This window comes from Alosa sapidissima, chromosome 2, assembly GCF_018492685.1.
Source record: "Alosa sapidissima isolate fAloSap1 chromosome 2, fAloSap1.pri, whole genome shotgun sequence".
NCBI lineage: Eukaryota > Metazoa > Chordata > Actinopteri > Clupeiformes > Clupeidae > Alosa > Alosa sapidissima.
Genome location: NC_055958.1, coordinates 23,938,973 through 23,961,381, shown reverse-complemented (window position 1 = coordinate 23,961,381; position 22,409 = coordinate 23,938,973). Strand labels below are relative to the sequence as shown.

The following is a 22,409-nucleotide window of genomic DNA, read 5'->3' as shown; positions in this document are numbered from 1 at the left end:
TGAAAGACAATTCTCTGCCTGCCCCTTAGATTAAGCTAGGTGAATGGTTCGATTCCAGACCATACATTTCAATGATATAGGATGGCCCGCCAGGCTAGCGAAGGACGGAAGATGATGAATAAACTGAACTGAATAAAAAGGCCTAGGTGAATAAAGAGTAAGGCAAAACAAATAGCCTATAGCCTAATGAAACATACGGATTGATGCAGTATCTTTGCAACATTAATAAATTAATCTGTCACCATATGTCTATGCCTGTTTGCAAAAAGGAGAACATTTTAATTTGATTCACAATGAGACATTACATTTAATTATGTATGACAATGTTGACAATGAGCAGTTTTGGTTGTTGGTGGTGTTATTGCATCCCTTAGTTATGCCTACAATGCAAAAAAAGCGGTTTGTGAATAGGTCTTAGTGAGTTAGGAGTAGGGTTGGGCACCGAAACACGGTTCTAATATGGCACCGGTGCCGACGCAAACGGTAGTAACTGCATCGAATAACAAAGTGGATTTCGGTGCCTCATTTCGGTGCTTAAATAGCGTTTTTTTTTTTTTTTTTTTTTTTAACAGGCATCGCTGCATGTCATGCGCCATCTCTAACGTCTTGCTCTGATAGCAACACATCCAGATACAGTTACCCAACACAAACACTGGATGTATAAACCAGAGGGGTGCACTAGGAGAGTGGATGGACAGTGTTTGACAGCTTGTGTGAGCCCAAGTAGCTTACTTTAAAGCGATATCACGAGCTCCTGTCAAAATCTAGCAGTGGGCCTAACTACACACAAGCAAAAGGCTATGAAACAACATCAACAGTAGGCCTATGTTACACAATATCCTTGCTAATGCGCTAACTGGCATTTATTTAAAATGTTATCAGCAAAGTTATAAGGTGAAAACTTTATTTCAAAGTGTGTTCTAAACAACATAATGGCATGATATTAATCTTTCATGTGCATGAGGCCCATATAGCAATGAATATGAAGATTATGTTAAAAGTTAGCTGGCAAAAACATAAATATGTAGGTTACATACCTGATGTCACTGTCACTGAGCTGTCAAAGAGGCTACGAAACCATCTCCGTACGTTATCGCTAATTAAACTCAGCTGACTGGTGTTAGCGCATATCCCATAGTTGCTGTTAAAATGGCTACCAGGCTAGCGTTGGGAATCTAAACACTTCAACACCGACATGTAGCCTAACATGTTCAAAACTATTGCGTGTTATGGGGGAAGACATGAAACTTCTTGAAGCATTTGGGAACACACTGAATTAACTGGAAAGTAGAGTCCCTGTAGATTAGCTTGCTTGCAAATGCCGTTGTCCATGACCTGGCAGTTTTATGGCAAGCGGTTTTAACATACCTTATGGCAAAACGCCCACACTGGGTAAACTTGAAAGCAGAGCTTTAGCCTACCATTGTGTGTGCATGCATGGCAAGCTGTTTTAACATTTAAATGTATTATTCGTAGGAGCAATGAGATATTGTAAATTGAATATGCCAGTTCAATTTCATGTTCAAATTTGTCTTATCAACAATAAAAAAAAGCAATTCATGCTTTAGACCATTTTAATTTAAAACATTTTAAAAACAAAGTACCGGTTCAGGCACCGTTTCGGCACCGGCACCGTTTTAAAAGTATCGATTTAGCACCGGTATCGGATAAAACCCAAATGATACCCAACCCTAGTTAGGAGTCCTCTCGACTTCTTTTAAGCTGTCCCAGACTTAGGTGCTACTTTTAGGTCTAAAATGCTTCGTGAATTACTTTTAGTGAAAAAAATTAGGAGTCCTAAAGTTAGGAGTGACACGCCCATTATTTTTAGGAGTTGCTCCTAAATTCGCTAGTTAGGAGCTACTTTTAGCCTTAAAATTATTTGTGAATACGGCACCTGTTCTACAATTTAGAGCCTATTATTTGTTGAGTTCTTAGCAGTTAATTAGCCCACTTAATAAATCTGCTTTCTGAATATCATAACCAACTCTCAACAGTTACATATCTATGAAATGCCTAATCACTATATGATTTTAGACTGAAATCTCTTCCTCCAATAAGGTCTGCTCCCCTGCACAAACTAAAACAACAAATACGACAAAGGCTGCCACAACAACCAACAAAAACCAACTCAATTAGTTCCATCAGATCTGCAGTCATAGCAACCAACCATGCAGTGTAGTCTTGTGGGTGAATCATCATTTCTTGGTCAAAATCCATACTACTGCTGAATAAGTATAATGCATTAAGCCTAGTCATTCTTCCTTTAAGTCAAGTATGCATAGATAATGTATACAGGGCTGTACAGTGCTACATAGACTAATACACATGCTACAAAAAAAAAAAAATCAGTCTGTTTTCAAAAGTGTACCCTTCAGATGAAGTTTTGTATACCGATGCTAGAAATGTTGTGGATTGTGCTATCAAACTATCAACTTCTGTAGCACCATTGTCATGAGCGAAAAAGTTAACAGGTAGAGATAGGCTGGCATTAGTGATATTGATACTGTTACAAGATTAGGCCTAACCATCCACCCCTCTTCCTATACATATTCCAAAATGGTCTAATTATTAGTAGAAGTATTATTTGGTAGTTAAGATGGCCTACAATAGAATTGCAGATAAATTTCAAGAAATGCAGTGTCTCACCCATCATCCTCTCCATCCACAGGCAGGTTTTTCAGCAGACTTGCTGAAGATTTTAAGGCATTAACTCCAACACTTCCCTCTGTGGCTAAGGAGGTTCCAGTCTGAGAGGCACATTCACCAGCAGCCAGCATGGGCAGTGATAGCAGGGACTGGTGCTGGAGGAGAAGACGTTGGGCACCCTCAAGCTGTGTGGCTGTCAGAGTAGGCAGGGTTGCACACAGAGTGCTGGCACTAGAATGGACACCATTGTCTTTAGTACCATTCTGGACCACGCCAGACAGGGCAATGTTTGCAGGATTGGGAGGCACATTTGACAGCAGATTTGTTATTACAGAGGAGTGTGGGGTCATGCCTTGTGTGCTGACTGGTTGCTGCTCTATAGGGAGCTGGTGGCCTTTAGGCTTTTGCAAAAGTCCAGGAAGCATAGCCGGCACCGTCTGAGGCATGACCCCAACAGGAGCCTGGACCATCTGGGGTGATGATGTCTGCTGAGGCTGGGATTGTAAAAGACCTAAGGGGAGGGGCTGCGTGACAGAAGTGGGTGCTTTGCCTACCGGTTGCTGTGCTGCGATCATAAACTGACTATTCCCTGACACAGAGGCAGGTGGCATGCAGCCAGTCTGGAGGGTTGTTGACTGTGATGACCCAGGGCAAGATGTCTGGAGCTGGGTTTGGCTATAATCAGATGATTGGGTGCAAGCCTGGTTTAAAGGAATGTGTCCCAGTGCCACCTGGGCTGGTAAGGCCGATTGCTGCGCATGTGAGTAGCCCATCAGCTGCTGACTGACACACTGAGCTGGGTGGGTCTGGACATATGACAACTGCTGCTGCTGGGACACTGCTGAGGAGGGGGGCATGGTTGAGGTCAGGGTTCCTAAATTGGTTGATGTCTGCTGCTGTTGCATGCTGACAGGAGGAGAGGGAGCCGTGCTGTTCTTCACATTGTGCGCACTCAGAGGAGCCACTGGGGTGTAGTCTTGTGACTGCTGGAAAGTCTGCTGTAAGATAGAGGGACCTCCCATCTCTCCGCTGCCCACACTCTCTGAGTAGTGGCTAAGAGTACTCACAGAACTGCTGACAGAGCTGCTGCTCAAGCTCAAACAATCACGCTCCGAACCTGCCACAGTGTTCTCAGTCCGCTGCCGCACAGTCTCCACTACTTGGTTGACGGGAATCTCTGATGGGACCGTGGAGGTTGAAGCAGAGGCAAAAGTGGATGAAGCTGTCTCTTTATCATAATACTCAGTGCATGTCCACCTCCCCTTCTTGAACGGCTCGGAATTAGAGTCTAGTTTGACTACTCTGAAACGTGAACTTGTTGTGACAGGGTGTTGCTGCTGCTGGGTGTGAGAGACAGGGACAGTGTTTCCTGTAGTCATGGGTTGCCCTGCTCCAGGCACTCCTGTAAGGCCACTGTTGTTAATCCCCAAAACACCAGACACACTTGCTCCAGTTGTTCCACTTTGTTGATGTTGCTGTACCATGTTCATATTTTGGCTGCTGCTACTATTCATCAAACCAGTGAAAGGTACTACATTACTAATGCTGGTGCTGATACCCCCCACAACAGGCACACAGGCTGAATTCAAAGTACTGATATTATTAACATTGCTTGAACTTACATTACAAATTGTGGCACCTGAGACAGCAGAGAATACTTCAGCAGTGGCTCCTGGGACAGATGCAGGTGAAGGCTGACCCATCAAACCAGTTGTGCTGGCAAAGGAATTTTCAAGTAGGCCTCCAACATTCAAAGGCATTTTCTGGACAGAAGTGGACACGGTGGTCAGAGCAGGGAAGACTGACTGGGCACTGATGGAGGCTGATGAGGCCAGGTTGGCATGAATATGGTGGTGATCATGAGGATCCTGTTGGTGGAGGTGATGGGCAGAGCCATTCGTGACTATGCCTTGTGGATGAGTCAAGGAGTGATGAAGGGGGGGTTGGTTGGGAGACATTGCTCCTGGGGTTTCTGCCTCTGGAAAGTTGTTGAGCGTTTCCTCTGAGTAACTCCTCTGTGGACCTCCCTTATCAGTTCGAGAAAGAGGTATATCCATAATCTCAGAGGAAGACAAATCCTCAGTGTGTGACTCATCCAAGTCGTCACAGCTTTCGGTGTCCTCAGTTATGCTGTTGTTGGTGCTGACAGTAATTTGAGCAGGTGTCACACTGGTGATCTGAAAGCCACTTTTCTTCTTCATCTGTGCTCCAGATAATGGCAGAATCTGAGGTTGCATTGTAGACTGGGTGTGAATGTTCAGACTGTTGGGAGGTTGCTGAGATCCAGCAGTAGAAGAGACAGATATAGCGTGAGCCTGTGTCAGTGAGTGATATTCATCAGCCAGCAGAGGGTTGTTACTAAGTGTGGAGCAAGTCACACTTGACAATGCAGACATGGTTTCACTGCTTTGATTACAAACGTTACCCCTTCTAGGAATAATTGCTGGGTACGCCATTTTCCTTGGGCTTGGTGAGTCCCCTGCAGAATCCGGGTTATGCATTTCGAAATATCCAGAGGGGGTAAACAGTTGTAAACACCGGTATGAAGTACTGCCGTTTTCACAGTGGTTTGATAAACACACGTCCCACCGTGCCAGACTAAATTCCACAAACGCTGGAACCCTTTTAGTTTCAGTCAAGTCAAGGGAATCTAACGGGGAGTATTTAAATACCAACCAGTACAGAGATAGTGCTAGCATAAACCAAGCAGTCTTGAGCTGACTAGCTAGCTAGCTACTAAGATAACACTGGCTTTCCTGGTGGCGTGCGCGTTAACACTCTGCTCTGAAGTTTAAGCCAACATAGATGTGTCCCTTTTACGGGTATCTATGCCCCGTTCAATTAGTAATACATATAAATCTGCTAGTCAACGTTAACTACAAGTCCACAGCAACAGTAACGTTAATGTTAAGTTAACGTTACCTTCAGCATTGTCTGGCTCTGTTGAGTCATATTATTTGACATACTGCGTAGAAGACATTAAAATAATTAAACAGTCCTTGCCGGAGTGGATAAGAAGAGATTCCCCGTTTTGGTTTAGAAATCACTGTTTATTCCATTTCGTCCCCTCTTTGTTATAGTCCACCGTTTGCTGTCTCACTCTCTCACAGGTTCTGACCACTGGCCACCTTGTAATGTTGCCTGCTGAGTGTGGCTGTGACGAGACCAAAGGGGGAGGAGTGCTTGCCAACATGGCGAAAGCGCATGCGTGTTCACGATTCGGAACAGCCAGACATAATAGCAGTCTGGGGGAGAGGGGTGACAATAATGGAAAGTAAGCCAGAGAAGCGAACAAAAACGAGCTTCGGCACACATTCCGGAAAGTGCCGATTAATGAAAACAAAACATTCCTCGTAACATTGGTATTCTCATTTGAGGATAAGGTATGATGCAGACAGCAACGTCCAGGTGAATATCTGTGCAAGCCACTTCCAGATCGATAGGCTATTGAACACTGAAACATGAGAGGAGCTGCTACTAGCTACTTTGTATGCTCGTCTACAGGGAGCACTGGAGTTGCTGAGGTGATTAGGCCTACAGCGTAAAACGCAATGGGCGTTGTCCTTTTCAGTGCCGTCGGCGTCATCGTTAGTGCGATTTGCTAGATTGATTTAATTATAACGTACTGCATGATTATCATGAGTCTCCTTCACATATAGTTTATAGCCATATCTTACTTAAATGCAAGACTAATATCCAACTTGTTTGGTATTTCGTTGTGCTACAGTAGCCTAGCAGTAAACAAATCCAAAAGTTTCTGTTAAACAAAACAGTCACATTCAAAGAGGGACCAGAGTTTTCTACAGACGGACAGAATAGAACATAACATGTTGACTGTCAAACAAGCCACATTCAGACGTCATCCACATTGCCCCTATAGCCTAGGCTATATGCTACTTTGGGCCAGCTTTAGGTAACAGGCAATTAATTAGGCCTAGGATAGCATTTCAGGCGCAAATGTAATTTTTTTGTTTGCCCAGTCTAGCTTGGAAGACGCCCAGTTGTGAGTTGCTCAATGTAGGCCTAGGCTATATATAATGTCACACATTAACATCGAAAAATAAACATAAGCTTGAATGGTAGCCTCACTCCATAATTAATAGGCTAAACAGTCAATTAGACCCCTATCTCACAACATTTATCTACAATAAGGGAAGGAGTATGGCTGTGGTCTAACAAAGAACAATCAGATAGATAGATAGATAGATACTTTATTGATCCCAAGGGAAAATTTAATCAAATGACATTCCAATTTCATAATGGACATTTCATGTTCACATTTGGTAGCCTAGGCTATTAAGAATCTGTATGTGGCGGTGCAGGTTAATTAATATCATCCTTAGTTTCCATTAGACTTTGAAATGTAGATTATGGCCCTATAAGTGGAGATCTAGGACTATCTGGCTATCATGGCACATTTTTATTTTACTAGAAGCATTTGTGTGTGTGTGTCAACATACTTTCATGCTGTATTTAAAACTCTTTAGTAATGTGCAGCTCGACCAAGTTGGTTTCAGGGCCTGGACCACAAGTTAATGTCAAAAGGTTGACCCTACATTGACATGTCAGAGACATTTGTAACATACTTTTGCTCTCATAGCAAAGGTGCATCTGGTGATAGGAAGTGAGGTTTTCCTGCTACATCACTGTATGTACTGGCCTCTGTTATGTCCACTGCCATTGAAAGGCCATTCAAAACTCACAGGGTTCACATTTTGAGTTTGGCTCCTCCTGGCTGCAAAGGCTTTGTTCTCATTGCAGGAAAAATGTGGCCTAGTTTTAATTCGGTGACATGTATAATTGTATTGAGTCTGAATGGACATACAAAGATATTTTTTAACTAGATGTACCACATAGCGGTACAAAATATGACCGCCGCTCAGTCCTGTACATCCATTCCGCGAAAATAAATCACACTTCAATTTGTCTCCATATTTTACTCCATCTCCCACTCTTGAAACTTTTGTGTATGCTTGTTTGGCATGCCTGAGTGTGTGTGTGCGGCTGCACAGAAAGTAGCCTACTGGTGCTGAAAAGGTGAATAGATTGTAGAATAGCCAAAGAAGATGTAGCATTGTTATAAAACCTTTAAAATCTCTAAACAATCACAAGTAGGGCAGTTCATCACAGTTCATCCATTGCAACTGGATTGATGAAAGGTCACTTACACCTGTAGGCTACATTGTATTTGGGAAAAGCAAAAGGTATCAGCATAATGTTATTTATTTATTTATTTATTATGTATTTATAAACAAAAACATCTCTGTCAGTTCCATGCCGTTTTCAACAGCTATCAAAAACAAAGGTCATTTTTGGATGGATGGATTTTTTGTGAATGTTTCTTCTTCTACATAAGATTTTAGTCATCTTTAGTTCATGTAATACTTTATTGTCAATGCACAAATTAAGTAACAGTAGTCTGAAACGTTATTGTTAATGCACAAATTAAGTAACAGTAGTCTGAAACGAAATGCTGTTTTACATCTAACCAGTGGTGCAAATAACTGACATAGACTGTTCATACACATTTTAACGGGCCAAAGTTGAAGAGCTTTTGTCCGTTATTGTTCGTGCAAATATAGGCTGATTCATGTTCCCTTGCATTGTGTAACTGAGGTCCATGGCTAGTCTGGCTTTCATCAGACCAAGCTCAATCTTTTAAGAAATCAAAAAATAAATAGCGGGCAGATCAGGCTGGGTTCACCCAGCCTAGTCCATAGGCACCCGATATTGTTTAATTTTCAGACTGAGATATACACGCTCTGGCTATTCTAAATGCAAAAATGCATTAGGGAGTTATGACAAAACTGTAACTAACAAACTAGATCCTAATAGAAAGCTGTTAGCTTCCCTAAGCTACAGGTAGGATTATAAGGTAGGCCTATTTACAACATAAATTGTCAATAGGCTATGCTGGCGACACAAATAAAATCTCCTTTGGAAACCAATGGCTTACGACTTACAGTATCAAGCGGACTTAAACTGCCATATCGTGGCGAAAAGTTGTAATAACATTCACGCAGCTCCATGAGTCAAGGAAAGCGCGAATGAAGTAGCCACTTCTAAATGGGACCCACTACACAGTAGCTAGTAGGTGTGTTGCTAAAAGCAGCCATAATGAAATGAAGGTGTCATTGTTTGGATACTTCACACACACGTGCTTTTTAATTTCACAGACTACAACTACCAAGCTAGAATCAAAGCACATCGATTCCCCTCTCACACCCTGCACGCACTTAAAACAAAATAAACAGGCGTCTCAGTCTCACGCATGTATAGGCAAAACTGTATCAGACCGGTGTAACGTTGGTAAATCTTCCATTGCACAGAATGATTTTGTAGCACGTGCAATAAATGACAGTCGAAAGATACAAACAGTGCTGCTATCAATTTGCTTGGTATAACCGCATTTATAGTTTTCTACAAATGCAATCAATCAAATGGGTCTCCATCACTCAACCAACGCTAACGGTAACATTACCTAGGTCCTTATTGATATTACAAGATTAATGTACCTGCAGTAAAAACCAAGCATGTCCGATAAACATCCTCAGATTTATTTCGGCTTCAAGAAGAAATGGGAATTACACTTCATGTGAACATCGTCCTGTCCTTATTAGATGTTCGCTGCGGTAAATTACAGTCCTTGTAGGAAGTGTCCATTGTTTTTCCCCAACCCACTTTTAACTTCCAACAAAATTACGTCTCACTGCAACGATGCGCCATCTAGTGGACAAACGACTACTTATCGCCAATATTGAAAATGCAGCCATGATGATGATGATGAATATTTATTTTGGCTTTCTTTTGATCCTACTGAATTTGTAATTATGTATCAGCCGTTCTAATACCGATAGTATGTGGGTGCCTGTGTGTGTGCATGTTTATATGTGTGCACTGCCATTTACAGGCCAATGAGTGTACAGTCACTAAATGTACACATAACCTAATTTTTTTAGACCCCCCCATGGATGAAATTCTACGAAACTTGGCATACCCCCAGAGAATGCCAGGTCAATCATACACATAAAATCTGGTGCAGTTCTGAACATCTTAACTGAAGATAGGGGCGATTAAAGCAGAATAATATTGCATTTTCATTTTTTACCGGGGGGGGGGGGGGGGGGTGCAAATCACAAATGAGTGATTATGAGCCAGGTTGATGTGGGCCCTTGAGACCAACATACCATAAAAGAGAACTGTGTCTGCCCACAGAGAACTGTGTCTGCCCTACCCTCCTTTCGGGGGGTCCAGTCCAGCGGGGGAGCTGCAGATCAAAACGAAAAACGATGGTTCCATGCTATCCATGTGGGGTTACATGTCCACCAAGTTTCGTGTACCCCGGTCTTTCAGTGTCCCGGGAATCATTGACGGAAATTTGGGCATGCGAAAAAGAAAAAAAAAAAAAAAAAAAATCTGACTAAACCTATATGACCGCCGCTTCGCTGCGCGGCGGTCATAATTAGATCAGATTCCAAACAAGGGTTAGATATAACAACAGTTTGATGATAGAAATCATTATCAAACTACTGATGATCATGACTGGTCATGATGAGGGAATATTGAAACATATACAAGGATACAAGCATAATGATATATGTATTACTTATATCATGTTAGTATTTCTAATATGAGAAAGGCTTGGGAAACTGAAGAGAGAAAAGAGTTAAGGTAAAATATTTAGGAAGTGAATAAAAATATCCCCTACAGGAGTACATGCTCTTTGTGACTGCCAAGCAGAGTCCAGTACAGGCAGACAGGCGGTACCCATCCCATACAAATTGTTGAGAGAGAGAGCCAGCGAGGACTGATTGCAATGTAAGCGTCTGGTGCTGTCAGCAGCTTTAAATCACTCTGGCACTCTGCAACAAAAAACCCAGAGAGCTATTGTGCTGCCTGAAGAGTATTGGTTAATTTATACTCCAGTGTATGCTTTCATATGAACATTTATTGAAATTACATGAACCCTTAATTGCGTTTCCAACATCATGCATTGTTTGGAAAGGAATTTAAAGGGAATTTGAGTAGGGGAATTTTAAAGTGGACTTTATGTTAGTGCACATTTTATGTTGCTGTACTGTGCATAGAAACTCTTATCCAGACAAAGGCGTATTGGTTGACTAGACCCATTAGTTACGGACATGAATTGATTTGTGATGAAAGCTGGAGCTACAGTTTCTGCAGCATAACCCTGACTGAACTGAGATGGAATTTCTGAAACAACAAAGGCTTATGGACAGGGGAGATGACAAGTCTCGGTTAGTCAGGCAAGCTATACACTGTGGTCTGGATTCTGGGGCTTATGTCCACTTGGCCTTATTATACGGGACTAGGAGCCAATCAGAATGAGTGTTTCTCAGCCAGGATGCACAGTTTATTTTTGTTGGACAGGCTGCCTAGCAGAAAATTGAGGGGTCTGTTGTGCTAGGTCTCTGCATACTGTGATCTCCCTCACTTTCATTCATAAGCTTTTCTTCCCACGTTAGCTTGTTTGGCTATAGCTGGATACGGTCACACCATGCATCTAACTATATAAAACAACCCAAACTATATAGTGGAGGCAGTATGTAAATGTTACACATTTTAATTGATTAGTTATAAACAGATCTGACGGTAATTTTGATACCACAGATTAATGAAGACCCAGTCAGGCAATGGTAGGAAAAAATAGTTCTGAATAGTGTACTCTTAAAATCTATGTCTTTATTTCTTGCTTAATTGTACTGTAACTAGATGTACCGCATAGCGGTACAAAATATGACCGCCGCTCAGTCCTGTACATCCGTTCCGCGAAAATAAATCACACTTCAATTTGTCTCCATATTTTACTCCATCCCCCACTCTTGAAACTTTTGTGTATGCTTGTTTGGCATGCCTGAGTGTGTGTGTGCGGCTGCACAGAAAGTACCCTACTGGTGCTGAAAAGGTGAATAGATTGTAGAATAGCCAAAGAAGATGTAGAATTGTTATGAAACCTTTAAAATCTCTAAACAATCACAAGTAGGGCAGTTCATCACAGTTCATCCATTGCAACTGGATTGATGAAAGGTCACTTACCTGTAGGCTACATTGTATTTGGGAAAAGCAAAAGGTATCAGCATAATGTTATTTATTTATTTATTTATTTTTTTTTAATGTATTTTAAAACAAAAACATCTCTGTCAGTTCCATGCCGTTTTCAACAGCTATCAAAAACAAAGGTCATTTTTGGATGGATGGATTTTTTGTGAATGTTTCTTCTTCTACATAAGATTTTAGTCATCTTTAGTTCATGTAATACTTTATTGTCAATGCACAAATTAAGTAACAGTAGTCTGAAACGTTATTGTTAATGCACAAATTAAGTAACAGTAGCCTAGTCTGAAACGAAATGCTGTTTTACATCTAACCAGTGGTGCAAATAACTGACATGTCCAAATGGGCCTTGATGAAATGCGTCGCTAGACTGTTCATACACATTTTAACGGGCCAAAGTTGAAGAGCTTTTGTCCGTTATTGTTCGTGCAAATATAGGCTGATTCATGTTCCCTTGCATTGTTTAACTGAGGTCCATGGCTAGTCTGGCTTTCATCAGACCAAGCTCAATCTTTTAAGAAATCAAAAAATAAATAGCGGGCAGATCAGGCTCCTAGTCCATAGGCACCCGATATTGTTTAATTTTCCGATTGAGATATACACGCTCTGGCTATTCTAAATGCAAAAATGCATCAGGGAGTTATGACAAAACGGTAACTAACAAACTAGATCCTAATAGAAAGCTGTTAGCTTCCCTAAGCTACAGGTAGGATTATAAGGTAGGCCTATTTACAACATAAATTGTCAATAGGCTATGCTGGCGACACAAATAAAATCTCCTTTGGAAACCAATGGCTTACGCCTTACAGTATCAAGCGGACTTAAACTGTCATATCGTGGCGAAAAGTTGTAATAACATTCACGCAGCTCCATGAGTCAAGGAAAGCGCGAATGAAGTAGCCACTTCTAAATGGGACCCACTACACAGTAGCTTAAGGTGTTTTGCTACAGCAGCCATAATGAAATGAAGGTGTCATTGTTTGGATACTTCACACACACGTGCTTTTTAATTTCACAGACTACAACTACCAAGCTGGAATCAAAGCACATCGATTCCCCTACCCTGCACGCACTTAAAACAAAATAAACAGGCGTCTCAGTCTCACACATGTATAGGCAAAACTGTATCAGACCGGTGTAACGTTGGTAAATCTTCCATTGCACAGAATGATTTTGTAGCACGTGCAATAAATGACAGTCGAAAGATACAAACAGTGCTGCTATACATTTGCTTGGTATAACCGCATTTATAGTTTTCTACAAATGCAATAAATCAAATGCCTCCATCACTCAACCAACGCTAACGGTAACATTACCTAGGTCCTTATTGATATTACAAGATTAACGTACCTGCAGTAAAAACCAAGCATGTCCGATAAACATCCTCAGATTTATTTCGGCTTCAAGAAGAAATGGGAATTACACTTCATGTGAACATCGTCCTATCCTTATTAGATGTTCGCTGCGGTAAATTACAGTCCTTGTATGAAGCGTCCATTGTTTTTTCCAACCCACTTTTAACTTCCAACAAAATTACGTCTCACTGCAACGATGCGCCATCTAGTGGACAAACGACTACTTCTCGCCTATACTGAAAATGCAGCCATGATGATGATGATGATGAATATTTATTTTGGCTTTCTTTTAATCCTTCTGATTTTCATTTTTTACCGGGGGGGCAAATCACAAATGAGTGATTATGAGCCAGGTTGATGTGGGCCCTTGAGACCAACATACCATAAAAGATTCACAGAGAACTGTGTCTGCCCTACCCTCCTTTCGGGGGTCCAGTCCAGCGGGGGGGCTGCAGATGAAAACGAAAAATGACGGTTCCATGCTATCCATGTGGGGGTACATGCCCACCAAGTTTTGTGTACCCCGGTCTTTCAGTGTCCCGGGAATCCTTGTTGGTGTACGTCACTAAATGTACACATAAATTATTTTATTGTAAGGCCCCCCATGAACGAAAGTACACAAAACTTGGCATGCATTCAGAGGGTGTCATAATGATCCTACACTTTTAATTTCGTGCAGTTTTGACCTTGTCAGCCAGAGATATTGAGATGAAAACACCTAATTTTTTGCTTTTTAATTTTTAACTAGGTGGCGCTATACATGAAATAAGTGGTAATGGGATGGGTTGACATGCCCCCTTAAGACCAACATACAAAAAAAAAGGTGGACCTCCTAAGCCCTACGGTTCTCGAGATATTCACAGAAAACTGTCTCCGGCCACCTACAGGCCAGTTGGTGTATAGTAACATAAATTAATTTATTGTGTGGCCCCCCATGAACGGAATTCCACAAAACTTGGCGTGCATACAGAGGGTGTCATAATGATCCTACACTTCCAATTTCGTGCAGTTTTGACTATGTTAGGTCACAGATACCTTCAATTACAACACCTCATTTTTACTTTTTTGTGTTTAACTAGGTGGCGCTATACATGAAATGAGTGGTTATGGAATGGGTTGACATGGCCCCTTGAGATCAACATACAAAAAAAAAAATGGTCCTCCTAAACCCTACGGTTTTCGAGATATTCACAGAAAACTGTGTCTGCCCTACCCTCCTTTCGGGGGGTCCAATTCAGCGGGGGGGCTACAGATCAAAACGAAAAACGATGGTTCCATGCTATCCATGTGGGGTTACATGTCCACCAAGTTTCGTGTACCCCGGTCTTTCAGTGTCCCGGGAATCATAGACGGAAATTTGGGCATGCGAAAAATAAATAAATAAATAAATAAATAAATAAAATCTGACTAAACCTATATGACCGCCGCTTCGCTGCGCGGCGGTCATAATTAGGAAACAGAAGTTGCCAATGAACAGCAAACACCATTTTCCTACAGCTATGATGTGATGTGACTCTTCCGTCTTCTAGTTACACGTAGAGGAGGGAACACTTTGATTTTCTGGCACATGCTGTCGCATATGAAAATATACATATATGTCACACATATGCTCAATCTATATATTTAATTTGTTAACACACTTAATTATGTCCCCTTTCATATACATCAGCAGTAAATGAATGACCAAATGTATGTTCATAAACAATGGACTCAAATCCATAGTCTTTGTATGGCTAGCACCTTGCTCTACCAGTTAAGCCTGAAAGACAGATGAGCTGCAGGCACATTAATTGTAAAGTAAACATATTAGAAAGCTGTACAATGATAACTCTAACATTGAAGTAAAAGTAATGAATATTATGAATAAGTTAATTAGGCAATTTCTCTTTGTCCTTGAATGAGACACTCAGATTCATCCATGATTAAGTTCTCTTTATTAGGGCAGATTAATTGTGACTTTTCTGACTTATATTCAGATTGTGATTTGATTTGCGATATAATTCAAGCTATCAATGTCAGCCGAGCTTCAATACAGTACATATAATATTTTTTTTTTCTTACCATGCAGCCTGTGGTGCTTCTTCAAATGAATATTCAAGCAGGTAACCTTTGTTTTGTTTAACAAAGGGCAATTACAATATGTGCCTTTATTGACCTGATGTCTTTTGTGACAGTGGACTTCTCTGTGGAGTGTGAGGGAGACTTTGTGACTGTAAGCTGGCCGATGGGACTGCAGCATGAACCAGATCTTGATCCCTCTTCAGTTCGGCTGGGTTACTGCTCTCCAACCAGCATCTCTGTAATCCCGGGTTGGTGCACAGGTTGTTTTCCCGTTTTTGGAGTGGCGATGTGGGGCAGAGATGATGGTAAGTTGCCTACTGCTTTATGCTCATGGAGATGCTATAGGGAGTGACTCTCTAGCCATAAACACTAAAGGCTTAGATGCCAAAAGCCTAAATTCTCTTGAGTTTGCCAAACCATGTGATCAAAACTCAATGTATTATGGGGCTAATGGGCAGCTATACAACCAAAATATTCAATGCGTATAGCTTTGTGTTTTTGCCATATTTACCCACAATACTTGCGATGAATCACGGTGATTACGTCACATTAGCGACCTCAACTGGAGAGCATGGATGGTAAACCTATATGGTGTACTGAAGTGAATTAGCGTGGAATGGATGCCAGTTTATATATTTGTGTTAATTCTCCCCTCTCCTCTTAAGGCATTGAAGGATAATATTGTTTGGTCTACTAAGCTGACTTATAATTCTGAGTCGGGAGCTGTTTCCCTCCTTCAGGCTGTTTGTATGTACCAAAGGCAAGTGGGGCTATCCAAATTTTAAGCTTGGAGACACTGCTCATGATCTATGCACTGCACATCTTGAATACACTGCATGATCTTATTTCTTTAAACAGACTATCTACATCACCTACATGTTCATCTTCTGTATTGTTCTCAATAGGCCTGATGGTTGGCTTCCCCATATTTTCAGACCTGTCATTGAAACCTTTGGCACTAGTGAACTGGTGTTCAGTATGAGTTTGATGAATGGTAGGTGTCTTGAATTGTGTCAGTAATCCATGACCCTTCCCACACACACCAGTTTAGAACTTTTACAGTTGCTTGTACAGACCAGAGGACACCCCCCACCCCCTCCCTCCCTCCTACTTTTGGAAGTAAAGCAGTTCTTAAGCAGTTACTGTGTCCACAGATGATTTCAGTGGTCCAGCGGTGACTAGCCAATACAATCTAGGCAACCTCATCCCCATTTCTGCCTCGGTGAATCAGCAGGCCCACCAGCCCTTGCTGCTGTTGCTGGAGGAATGTCTAGCTTCCACGGAGGACCAGCTGGGGCCTGAGACCTACCCTATTATCACCAACAAAGGGTTAATGTCCACTTTAACATACCAATTTAAAGGGACACCAGGCAAGCCTGGTGCTTTTTCTCTACGAAACTCCCCCCTCGCTCGGTCTGAAGCTCTTTTCCTTTTCTTTGCGTCTTCCGTCAAGGGTTTTCGCTGCTTCTTCGCCGGCTCTGCCATTATACACACGTTTGCAACAATCTCTAGCGTTTCGTTAGCCTGCCTCTGTGCTGTAAACTGATCCTGCTTCAGTCGGCGGGTAGGATGCACCGAACTTGCTAGGGGTATATTCTACCTACAGGCAGTAGTGCCGGGCGAAAGCCTTCATTCGCCCCGTAATGAGTCATTTAACCATATACCGACTTAGGAAGATGATTGAATAACACAAACATTGCCTGGTGTCCCTTTAAAAGTGTTTGCTCAATTGCTGGATCCTTGAAATGGATTTCTCCTTTCCAGGTGTTTCACCGATAGCCGCAAAACCATGTCCAGGTTCCAACCTCGTCAAAGAAGCTCAGAAATCCAGCTCTATTTGCAAGCTTTTGCATTTGCTCTTAACCAGCCGGTACTGTTTCACTTAACAAGTATAACAAAGATATTTTGGTGTGCTTGAACTCTGATCTGACGTTGCGTCTCATCAGGTCTACATCCACTGTAAGCTTGTGGCATGGGAGGAAAATGGCTTTAACGAAGGGAAGAAGGCCTGCCATGACAAGAATGGAAGGTAATATATGCAGTTTTTATTTATTTTACTTCCGCCGCCCCCCCCCCTCCCCCCTCAAGCATCTACCTTTTTAAATACGAAAATTGCAATGGCCAACAGTTGGGAGCTCCTTGACAACCCGGCCCAGAGTTCTCTCTGCAGCTGCTGTGACTATGGTGGTGATTACGGCTGTCAGTCCAGAAAGAGGAGTGCAATAGGTATGTTCAAATTTCCCGATGACCCTTTGTGTTGTGTCCTGTGTTCCTTTTTTTTCTGACTGGCTTAGATTTTTGTGTTTTTCCTTTTTTAGGTGGAAAAGGGATGACCAGGGATGCTGTGGTTGGACCGCTGGTTATTGTCAATGGGAAAGCCAGTTCAGAACTAGAGAAGAGAAAATGATTACCCAATAAACATTTTTATTTTGAAGACCTTCTCTGACTTCATTTGTAGGTGCATTCAAGCAAGCAAAACAATGATTTGAAAACATCTGTTTCACTGGAAGGGCAAGGGGTAACAACAGGACAACAGAGACAGGCCAGAATGCAGGACTAATGTTATGAGAGTATTACAGTAATGTGGGATATTCTACGGGAAAATATTAAAACGGCAAGACGGCGGGGAAAAGTTAAAATGATAAACCTGGAAAAAGTTGGCATGTTAGGTATTTTTCGGTCCCTGTGATTATTTGTGAAATTGTGCAAACGGCCTTTTCAAGTCATTTGAGAAGGAAGGAGTGTAGAAAGCTCCCAAATTGATGCTCGTCTGAGAAATGGAGTTTTGGATAATGTTCAGCTTCGGCAGCTTTACAATGACTGAGGACGCCTAGAGACGAGTCCATAGCAACAAGTTCATGTGTTGAATTTGTTATTACCCAGTGTGCTTTGTTGAATTGTCTCAATGTTTTATTTCATGTGAATACTTACTAGAGGAGTAACTTATTTCAAGTAGGCTAATGCAGTTGCAGGAAGTGTGCATTTAGTTTCCATGCTTATTGTGTTTCCACAACAATGTTAGTGAGTAAATCTACTGAAATGGCCACCATCTTGGTGAAGTGTGATGTGTAAGATCAGAAAGCAGAGGTTGATTTTAGAACGGTAGCTTAAGTCAATGTGATTAGCGCTTAAGAGCGTGGGTGGAAGGTGTCTATTGACCGGGGAGGGTCATATCATCTTTGAAAAAACTGCTGGAGGGTCGTTGACAATTTTCTTGCAGGCAGGGGAGGGTCATTCAACTTATGATTGAAGCACTCAAAATCCCTCTGGTGGCCCCATTTATAAATAACGAACAGTCCCTTAGCAGAGTTTTTCACCTCTGAACTGCAAGGTGGTTCACATTCAAAGTGTTTACCTCTGGAATGTTTTACAATTCCTTCATAAGCTAGATGTGTAACCTAGATGCTGGATTTGTTTTTTGTTTTTAAAGATTCTTTTAATCAGATTTGAAGATGTCCTGAATAGTTTGGAAATATACAAGAATTGAGATCTTTCTGGATCATGTGCATTTTGTGCACATTAGATTAGATTCAACTTTATTGTCATTGTACAAAGTACAAGCGCAAAGACATTGAAATGAGTCGAAAACGTTAGTCAAAGTTTAATAATCTTCTGCACCTTTTAGTAAAGAATAAAGAAAATTAAGAAGACATCTGAGCTGCACCGGCATCTCTCCCTTCTCTCTATCTGTCCTGGCCTGGTTGCACCGGATTGTCGCCAAACGACAGAAGCGCGGAGAACCCTCCTTTGTCTACAATGAAATTAAGTTTGTATCTAGCCAGAAGTGCAAAAAAGCAGAAAAGTCTAATGTGAAAGTATACAGTAGGTGGTGCAGTTATTATGTGCAGTGTATTAGCAGTAACCTTGTAAGAGCAGAAATAATATGGCTATGTAGTATGAACAACATGCACAGATATGTGCAGTGTACTGTAGTAGCAGTAACATAAGTAGTAAGATTTCCAGTGTATTAACAGAATAAATTATAAGACAAAACTGAATAAATATGAATATTCAGGATGAACCATATAGACAGATATGTACAGTATTACATTTTCTAGTTATTATTATGACACAAGAACAATTTACTAGAAATGGCAGGTTGGTAACACAACACATGCCAATGTTGTTTTGCATTGAATGCAATGTTTAGCCAAGGACTTTGTGTCTGCCTAAATACAATAAATTATAATGCAGTGCTTGAACGTTACTCTGAAAGCCGAGAGTTGACCTATGTATGCATAGAGATGAAATATAGTTGTAAAGATTGCACGTATTAACTAGAAAATGTAATTTCGAGGAAATTAACATAAACTGCAAAACAAACTTTTATTTGGATACAGTTGGCAGGAGCCATAGTTGACAACTGACAGTTGAAATGTCTGAACAGTTAAATAGTTGAGTAGTTTAAATAGTTAAATTATTTAACAGTGAATTATTGTAGTGAGGACATTTATTTTGAAACAGTTGTGGGCAGAGGAAATAGTTGAACAGAATCTGTAGTCTTAAAGGTGCCATGTGTAATATTCATACCCCACATTCCATAAAAGATGGAGGCAGTATACCTCCAGAAAGTGAGTTGGTCTACCCTAGAGTAACAACCGAGAAACGTGTATTGCAGTTTGGCTGGCGGTTATGTTGCCCGCATACCAGCTCCCATGGCCGAAGCTGGTATTATGACACCTGTCGGGCTGTAGCTAGTAATTTAGCATGCTAATGCTGGTTGATATCTCTGCAGCACTATACCTTGCCATTTTTTAATGACATCATCGCCCTTATTTCTTCTCATTCTTTTGATGCGTGTAGCTCATTTTTTGGATATTTTTACCTCAATTCTTACACATGGCACCTTTAAGAGAGCCAGATTGTATGCTTAAAGCCTGAGACAGAGTATATAGTTTAAAAGTTGAATTTAGATAGTGTAATGGATGTTGATAGACAGAAAGTTGAATGGATGTTGATAGGCAGATTGTTTAATGGATGTTGGTGGATAGTTTAATGGGTGGATGAGTGAATGGTTTGAAGAGGATGAATGGATGGAATGTGCCTTATATCTTTGTAGAATGGAGAGACACAGAGAGTTGGCCTACAGTAGTAGTCCTTTTCAAGACCTACGTTACAAAGTTTAAACGAAGTTTCTACGTTAAACGGTTAAAGCTGAATTAGACGCAGAAATTTGGAATTTAGAAGAATAACTAGAAATGCAATTCCAAGGAATTACCAGTGCATGAAAATGCAAAAGTTTTGATGTAAAATATCATGTCTAGTTAAAATAGATAATACAGAGATGGTTACTACGGTGATGCTAGGATAGACATGGTGGTTGCATAGCTTAATAAAAGTTGAGAGTTTAAAAGTAGACCATTGAATGTAGATAGTTTAAAAGTTGTTGATAGACAGCTAGTTTAATAGATAGATGGTTTAATGGTAGTTTAAAAGTAGACCGTTTAAAAGTTGAATGTATAGTTTAAAAGTTGTTGATAAACAGCTAGTTTAATAGATAGATAGTTTAATGATAGTTTACAAGTAGACCGTTTAAAAGTATAATGTAAATAGTTTAAAAGTTCTTCATAGACAGCTAGTTTAATAGATAGATAGTTTAATGATTGTTTAAGAGTAGACTGTTTAAAAGTTGAATGTAAATAGTTTAAAAATTGTTGATAGACAGCTAGTTTAATAGATAGATAGTTTAATGATAGTTTAAGAGTAGACTGTTTAAAAGTTGAATGTAAATAGATTAAAAGTTGTTGACAGACTGAAAGTTTAATGAATGTTGATATTCAAATAGTTTAATGGCTGTGTATAGGTAGATATTTGACAATAACTAAAAGTTGGAATGGCTCTAATGTTTGCTAGCAGTTATGTTAACAATTTTAACTATGGTAACAATGTTAACCATGCTACTTAGCTAACTTAACTAATGTTTTCTAGCAGTTTTGCTAAAATGTTAACATGCTAACAATGTTAACCATGCTACTTAGCTAACTTAGCTAATGTTTTCTAGCAGTTTTGTTAAAAATGCTAACTATGTTAACAATGCTAACTATGCTAACCATGCTACTTAGCTCATGTTTTCTAGCAGTTTTGATAAAAATGCTAACTATGTTAGCAATGCTAACATGCTAACTATGTTAACCATGTTACTTAGCTAACTTAGCTAATGTTTTGTAGTAGCTTTGCTAAAAATGTTAACTATGCTAATATGCTAACCATGCTACTTAGCTAACTTAGCTAATGTTTTCTAGCAGTTTTGCTAAAAGTGCTAACTATGTTAACATGCTAACTAGCTACAGTGGGTAGGAGTCATAGTTGATGACAAGTGTTGACAGTTGATGACAAGTTAAAAGTTGTTGATAGACAGCTAGTTTAATAGATAGATAGTTTAATGATCGTTTAAAAGTAGACTGTTTAAAAGTTGAATGTATATAGTTTAAAAGTTGAATGTAGATAGTTTAAAAGTTGTTGATAGACAGCTAGTTTAATAGATAGATAGTTTAATGATAGTTTAAAAGTAGACAGTTTAAAAGTTGAATGTAAAAAGTTCAGTAGTTTAATGGGTTAAATTGTTTAACAGTGGATTATTGTAGTGAGGACTTTTATTTTGAAACAGCTTTGGGCAGAGGAAACAGTTGAATAGGATGGATCTTGGTTATTCTCTCACTTAACACTACATGTATAGATACAGTCTGCACAGTTTTTACACACTGCAAATAATGTCAACATTTCTCATCCACATAGTCCACACTGTTACACCAACATGTTTACAGTACAAATTGTACCATAATAGCCTACCATAAATGCCCCATGTAGCAATATACCATAAACTTTCAAAGTGACATAATTGTAACATTTCATTTTTATGACACAAGGGTTACTTAAAAAAATAATCATTTAAATTATGACTATTGTTATATTAAAATTATTTAAATTATTACTATTATATTATGATGTATTTAAAAAGAATCAGAATTCATATTTCTGAAGATCTGACTTGGATCAAACATGTTGATTCACTGGTGAGAAAGGCACACCAGCGCCTTTTTCACCTCAGGCGCCTGAAGTACTTTAGGCTACCTCAGCAATTACTTTAGAACTTTAACAGAGCCACCATTGGAAGTATTATTACTGGGAATATAACAGCTTGGTATGGAAACAGCACTCAGAAAGACCGTGAAGCCCTAAAGAGAGTATTGAGATCAGCTAAACGTACCAGGAGTGCACTACCCAATCGAGAGGAAATATATAGCCATGGAGACAGTGGAAAAAGCATTT

The 22,409-nt window shown here is 40.3% G+C and overlaps 2 protein-coding genes across 2 annotated transcripts in view; one reads left to right on the top strand and one right to left on the bottom strand.

Moving 5' to 3' along the window:
• tsc22d1 (TSC22 domain family, member 1) overlaps positions 1 to 5,840 on the bottom strand; it is a 31,110-nt gene extending 25,270 nt beyond the window's left edge. The window contains exon 1 of the mRNA XM_042072958.1: positions 2,650 to 5,840. Within this exon, the coding sequence (XP_041928892.1) occupies positions 2,650 to 5,348 (2,699 nt within the window). The 5' untranslated portion in view covers positions 5,349 to 5,840. The remainder of the gene's footprint in view (positions 1 to 2,649) is intronic.
• An 83-nt stretch (positions 5,841 to 5,923) lies between these two features.
• LOC121693529 (zona pellucida sperm-binding protein 3-like) lies at positions 5,924 to 17,574 on the top strand. The gene is made up of 9 exons (XM_042073007.1): positions 5,924 to 6,057; positions 15,254 to 15,445; positions 15,806 to 15,900; positions 16,046 to 16,134; positions 16,295 to 16,469; positions 16,905 to 17,010; positions 17,087 to 17,169; positions 17,269 to 17,366; positions 17,459 to 17,574. The coding sequence occupies exons 2-9, from the start codon at positions 15,440 to 15,442 to the stop codon at positions 17,545 to 17,547; spliced, it is 741 nt and encodes a 246-aa protein (XP_041928941.1). The 5' UTR covers positions 5,924 to 6,057; positions 15,254 to 15,439; the 3' UTR covers positions 17,548 to 17,574.
• The last annotated feature ends 4,835 nt before the right edge of the window (positions 17,575 to 22,409 follow it).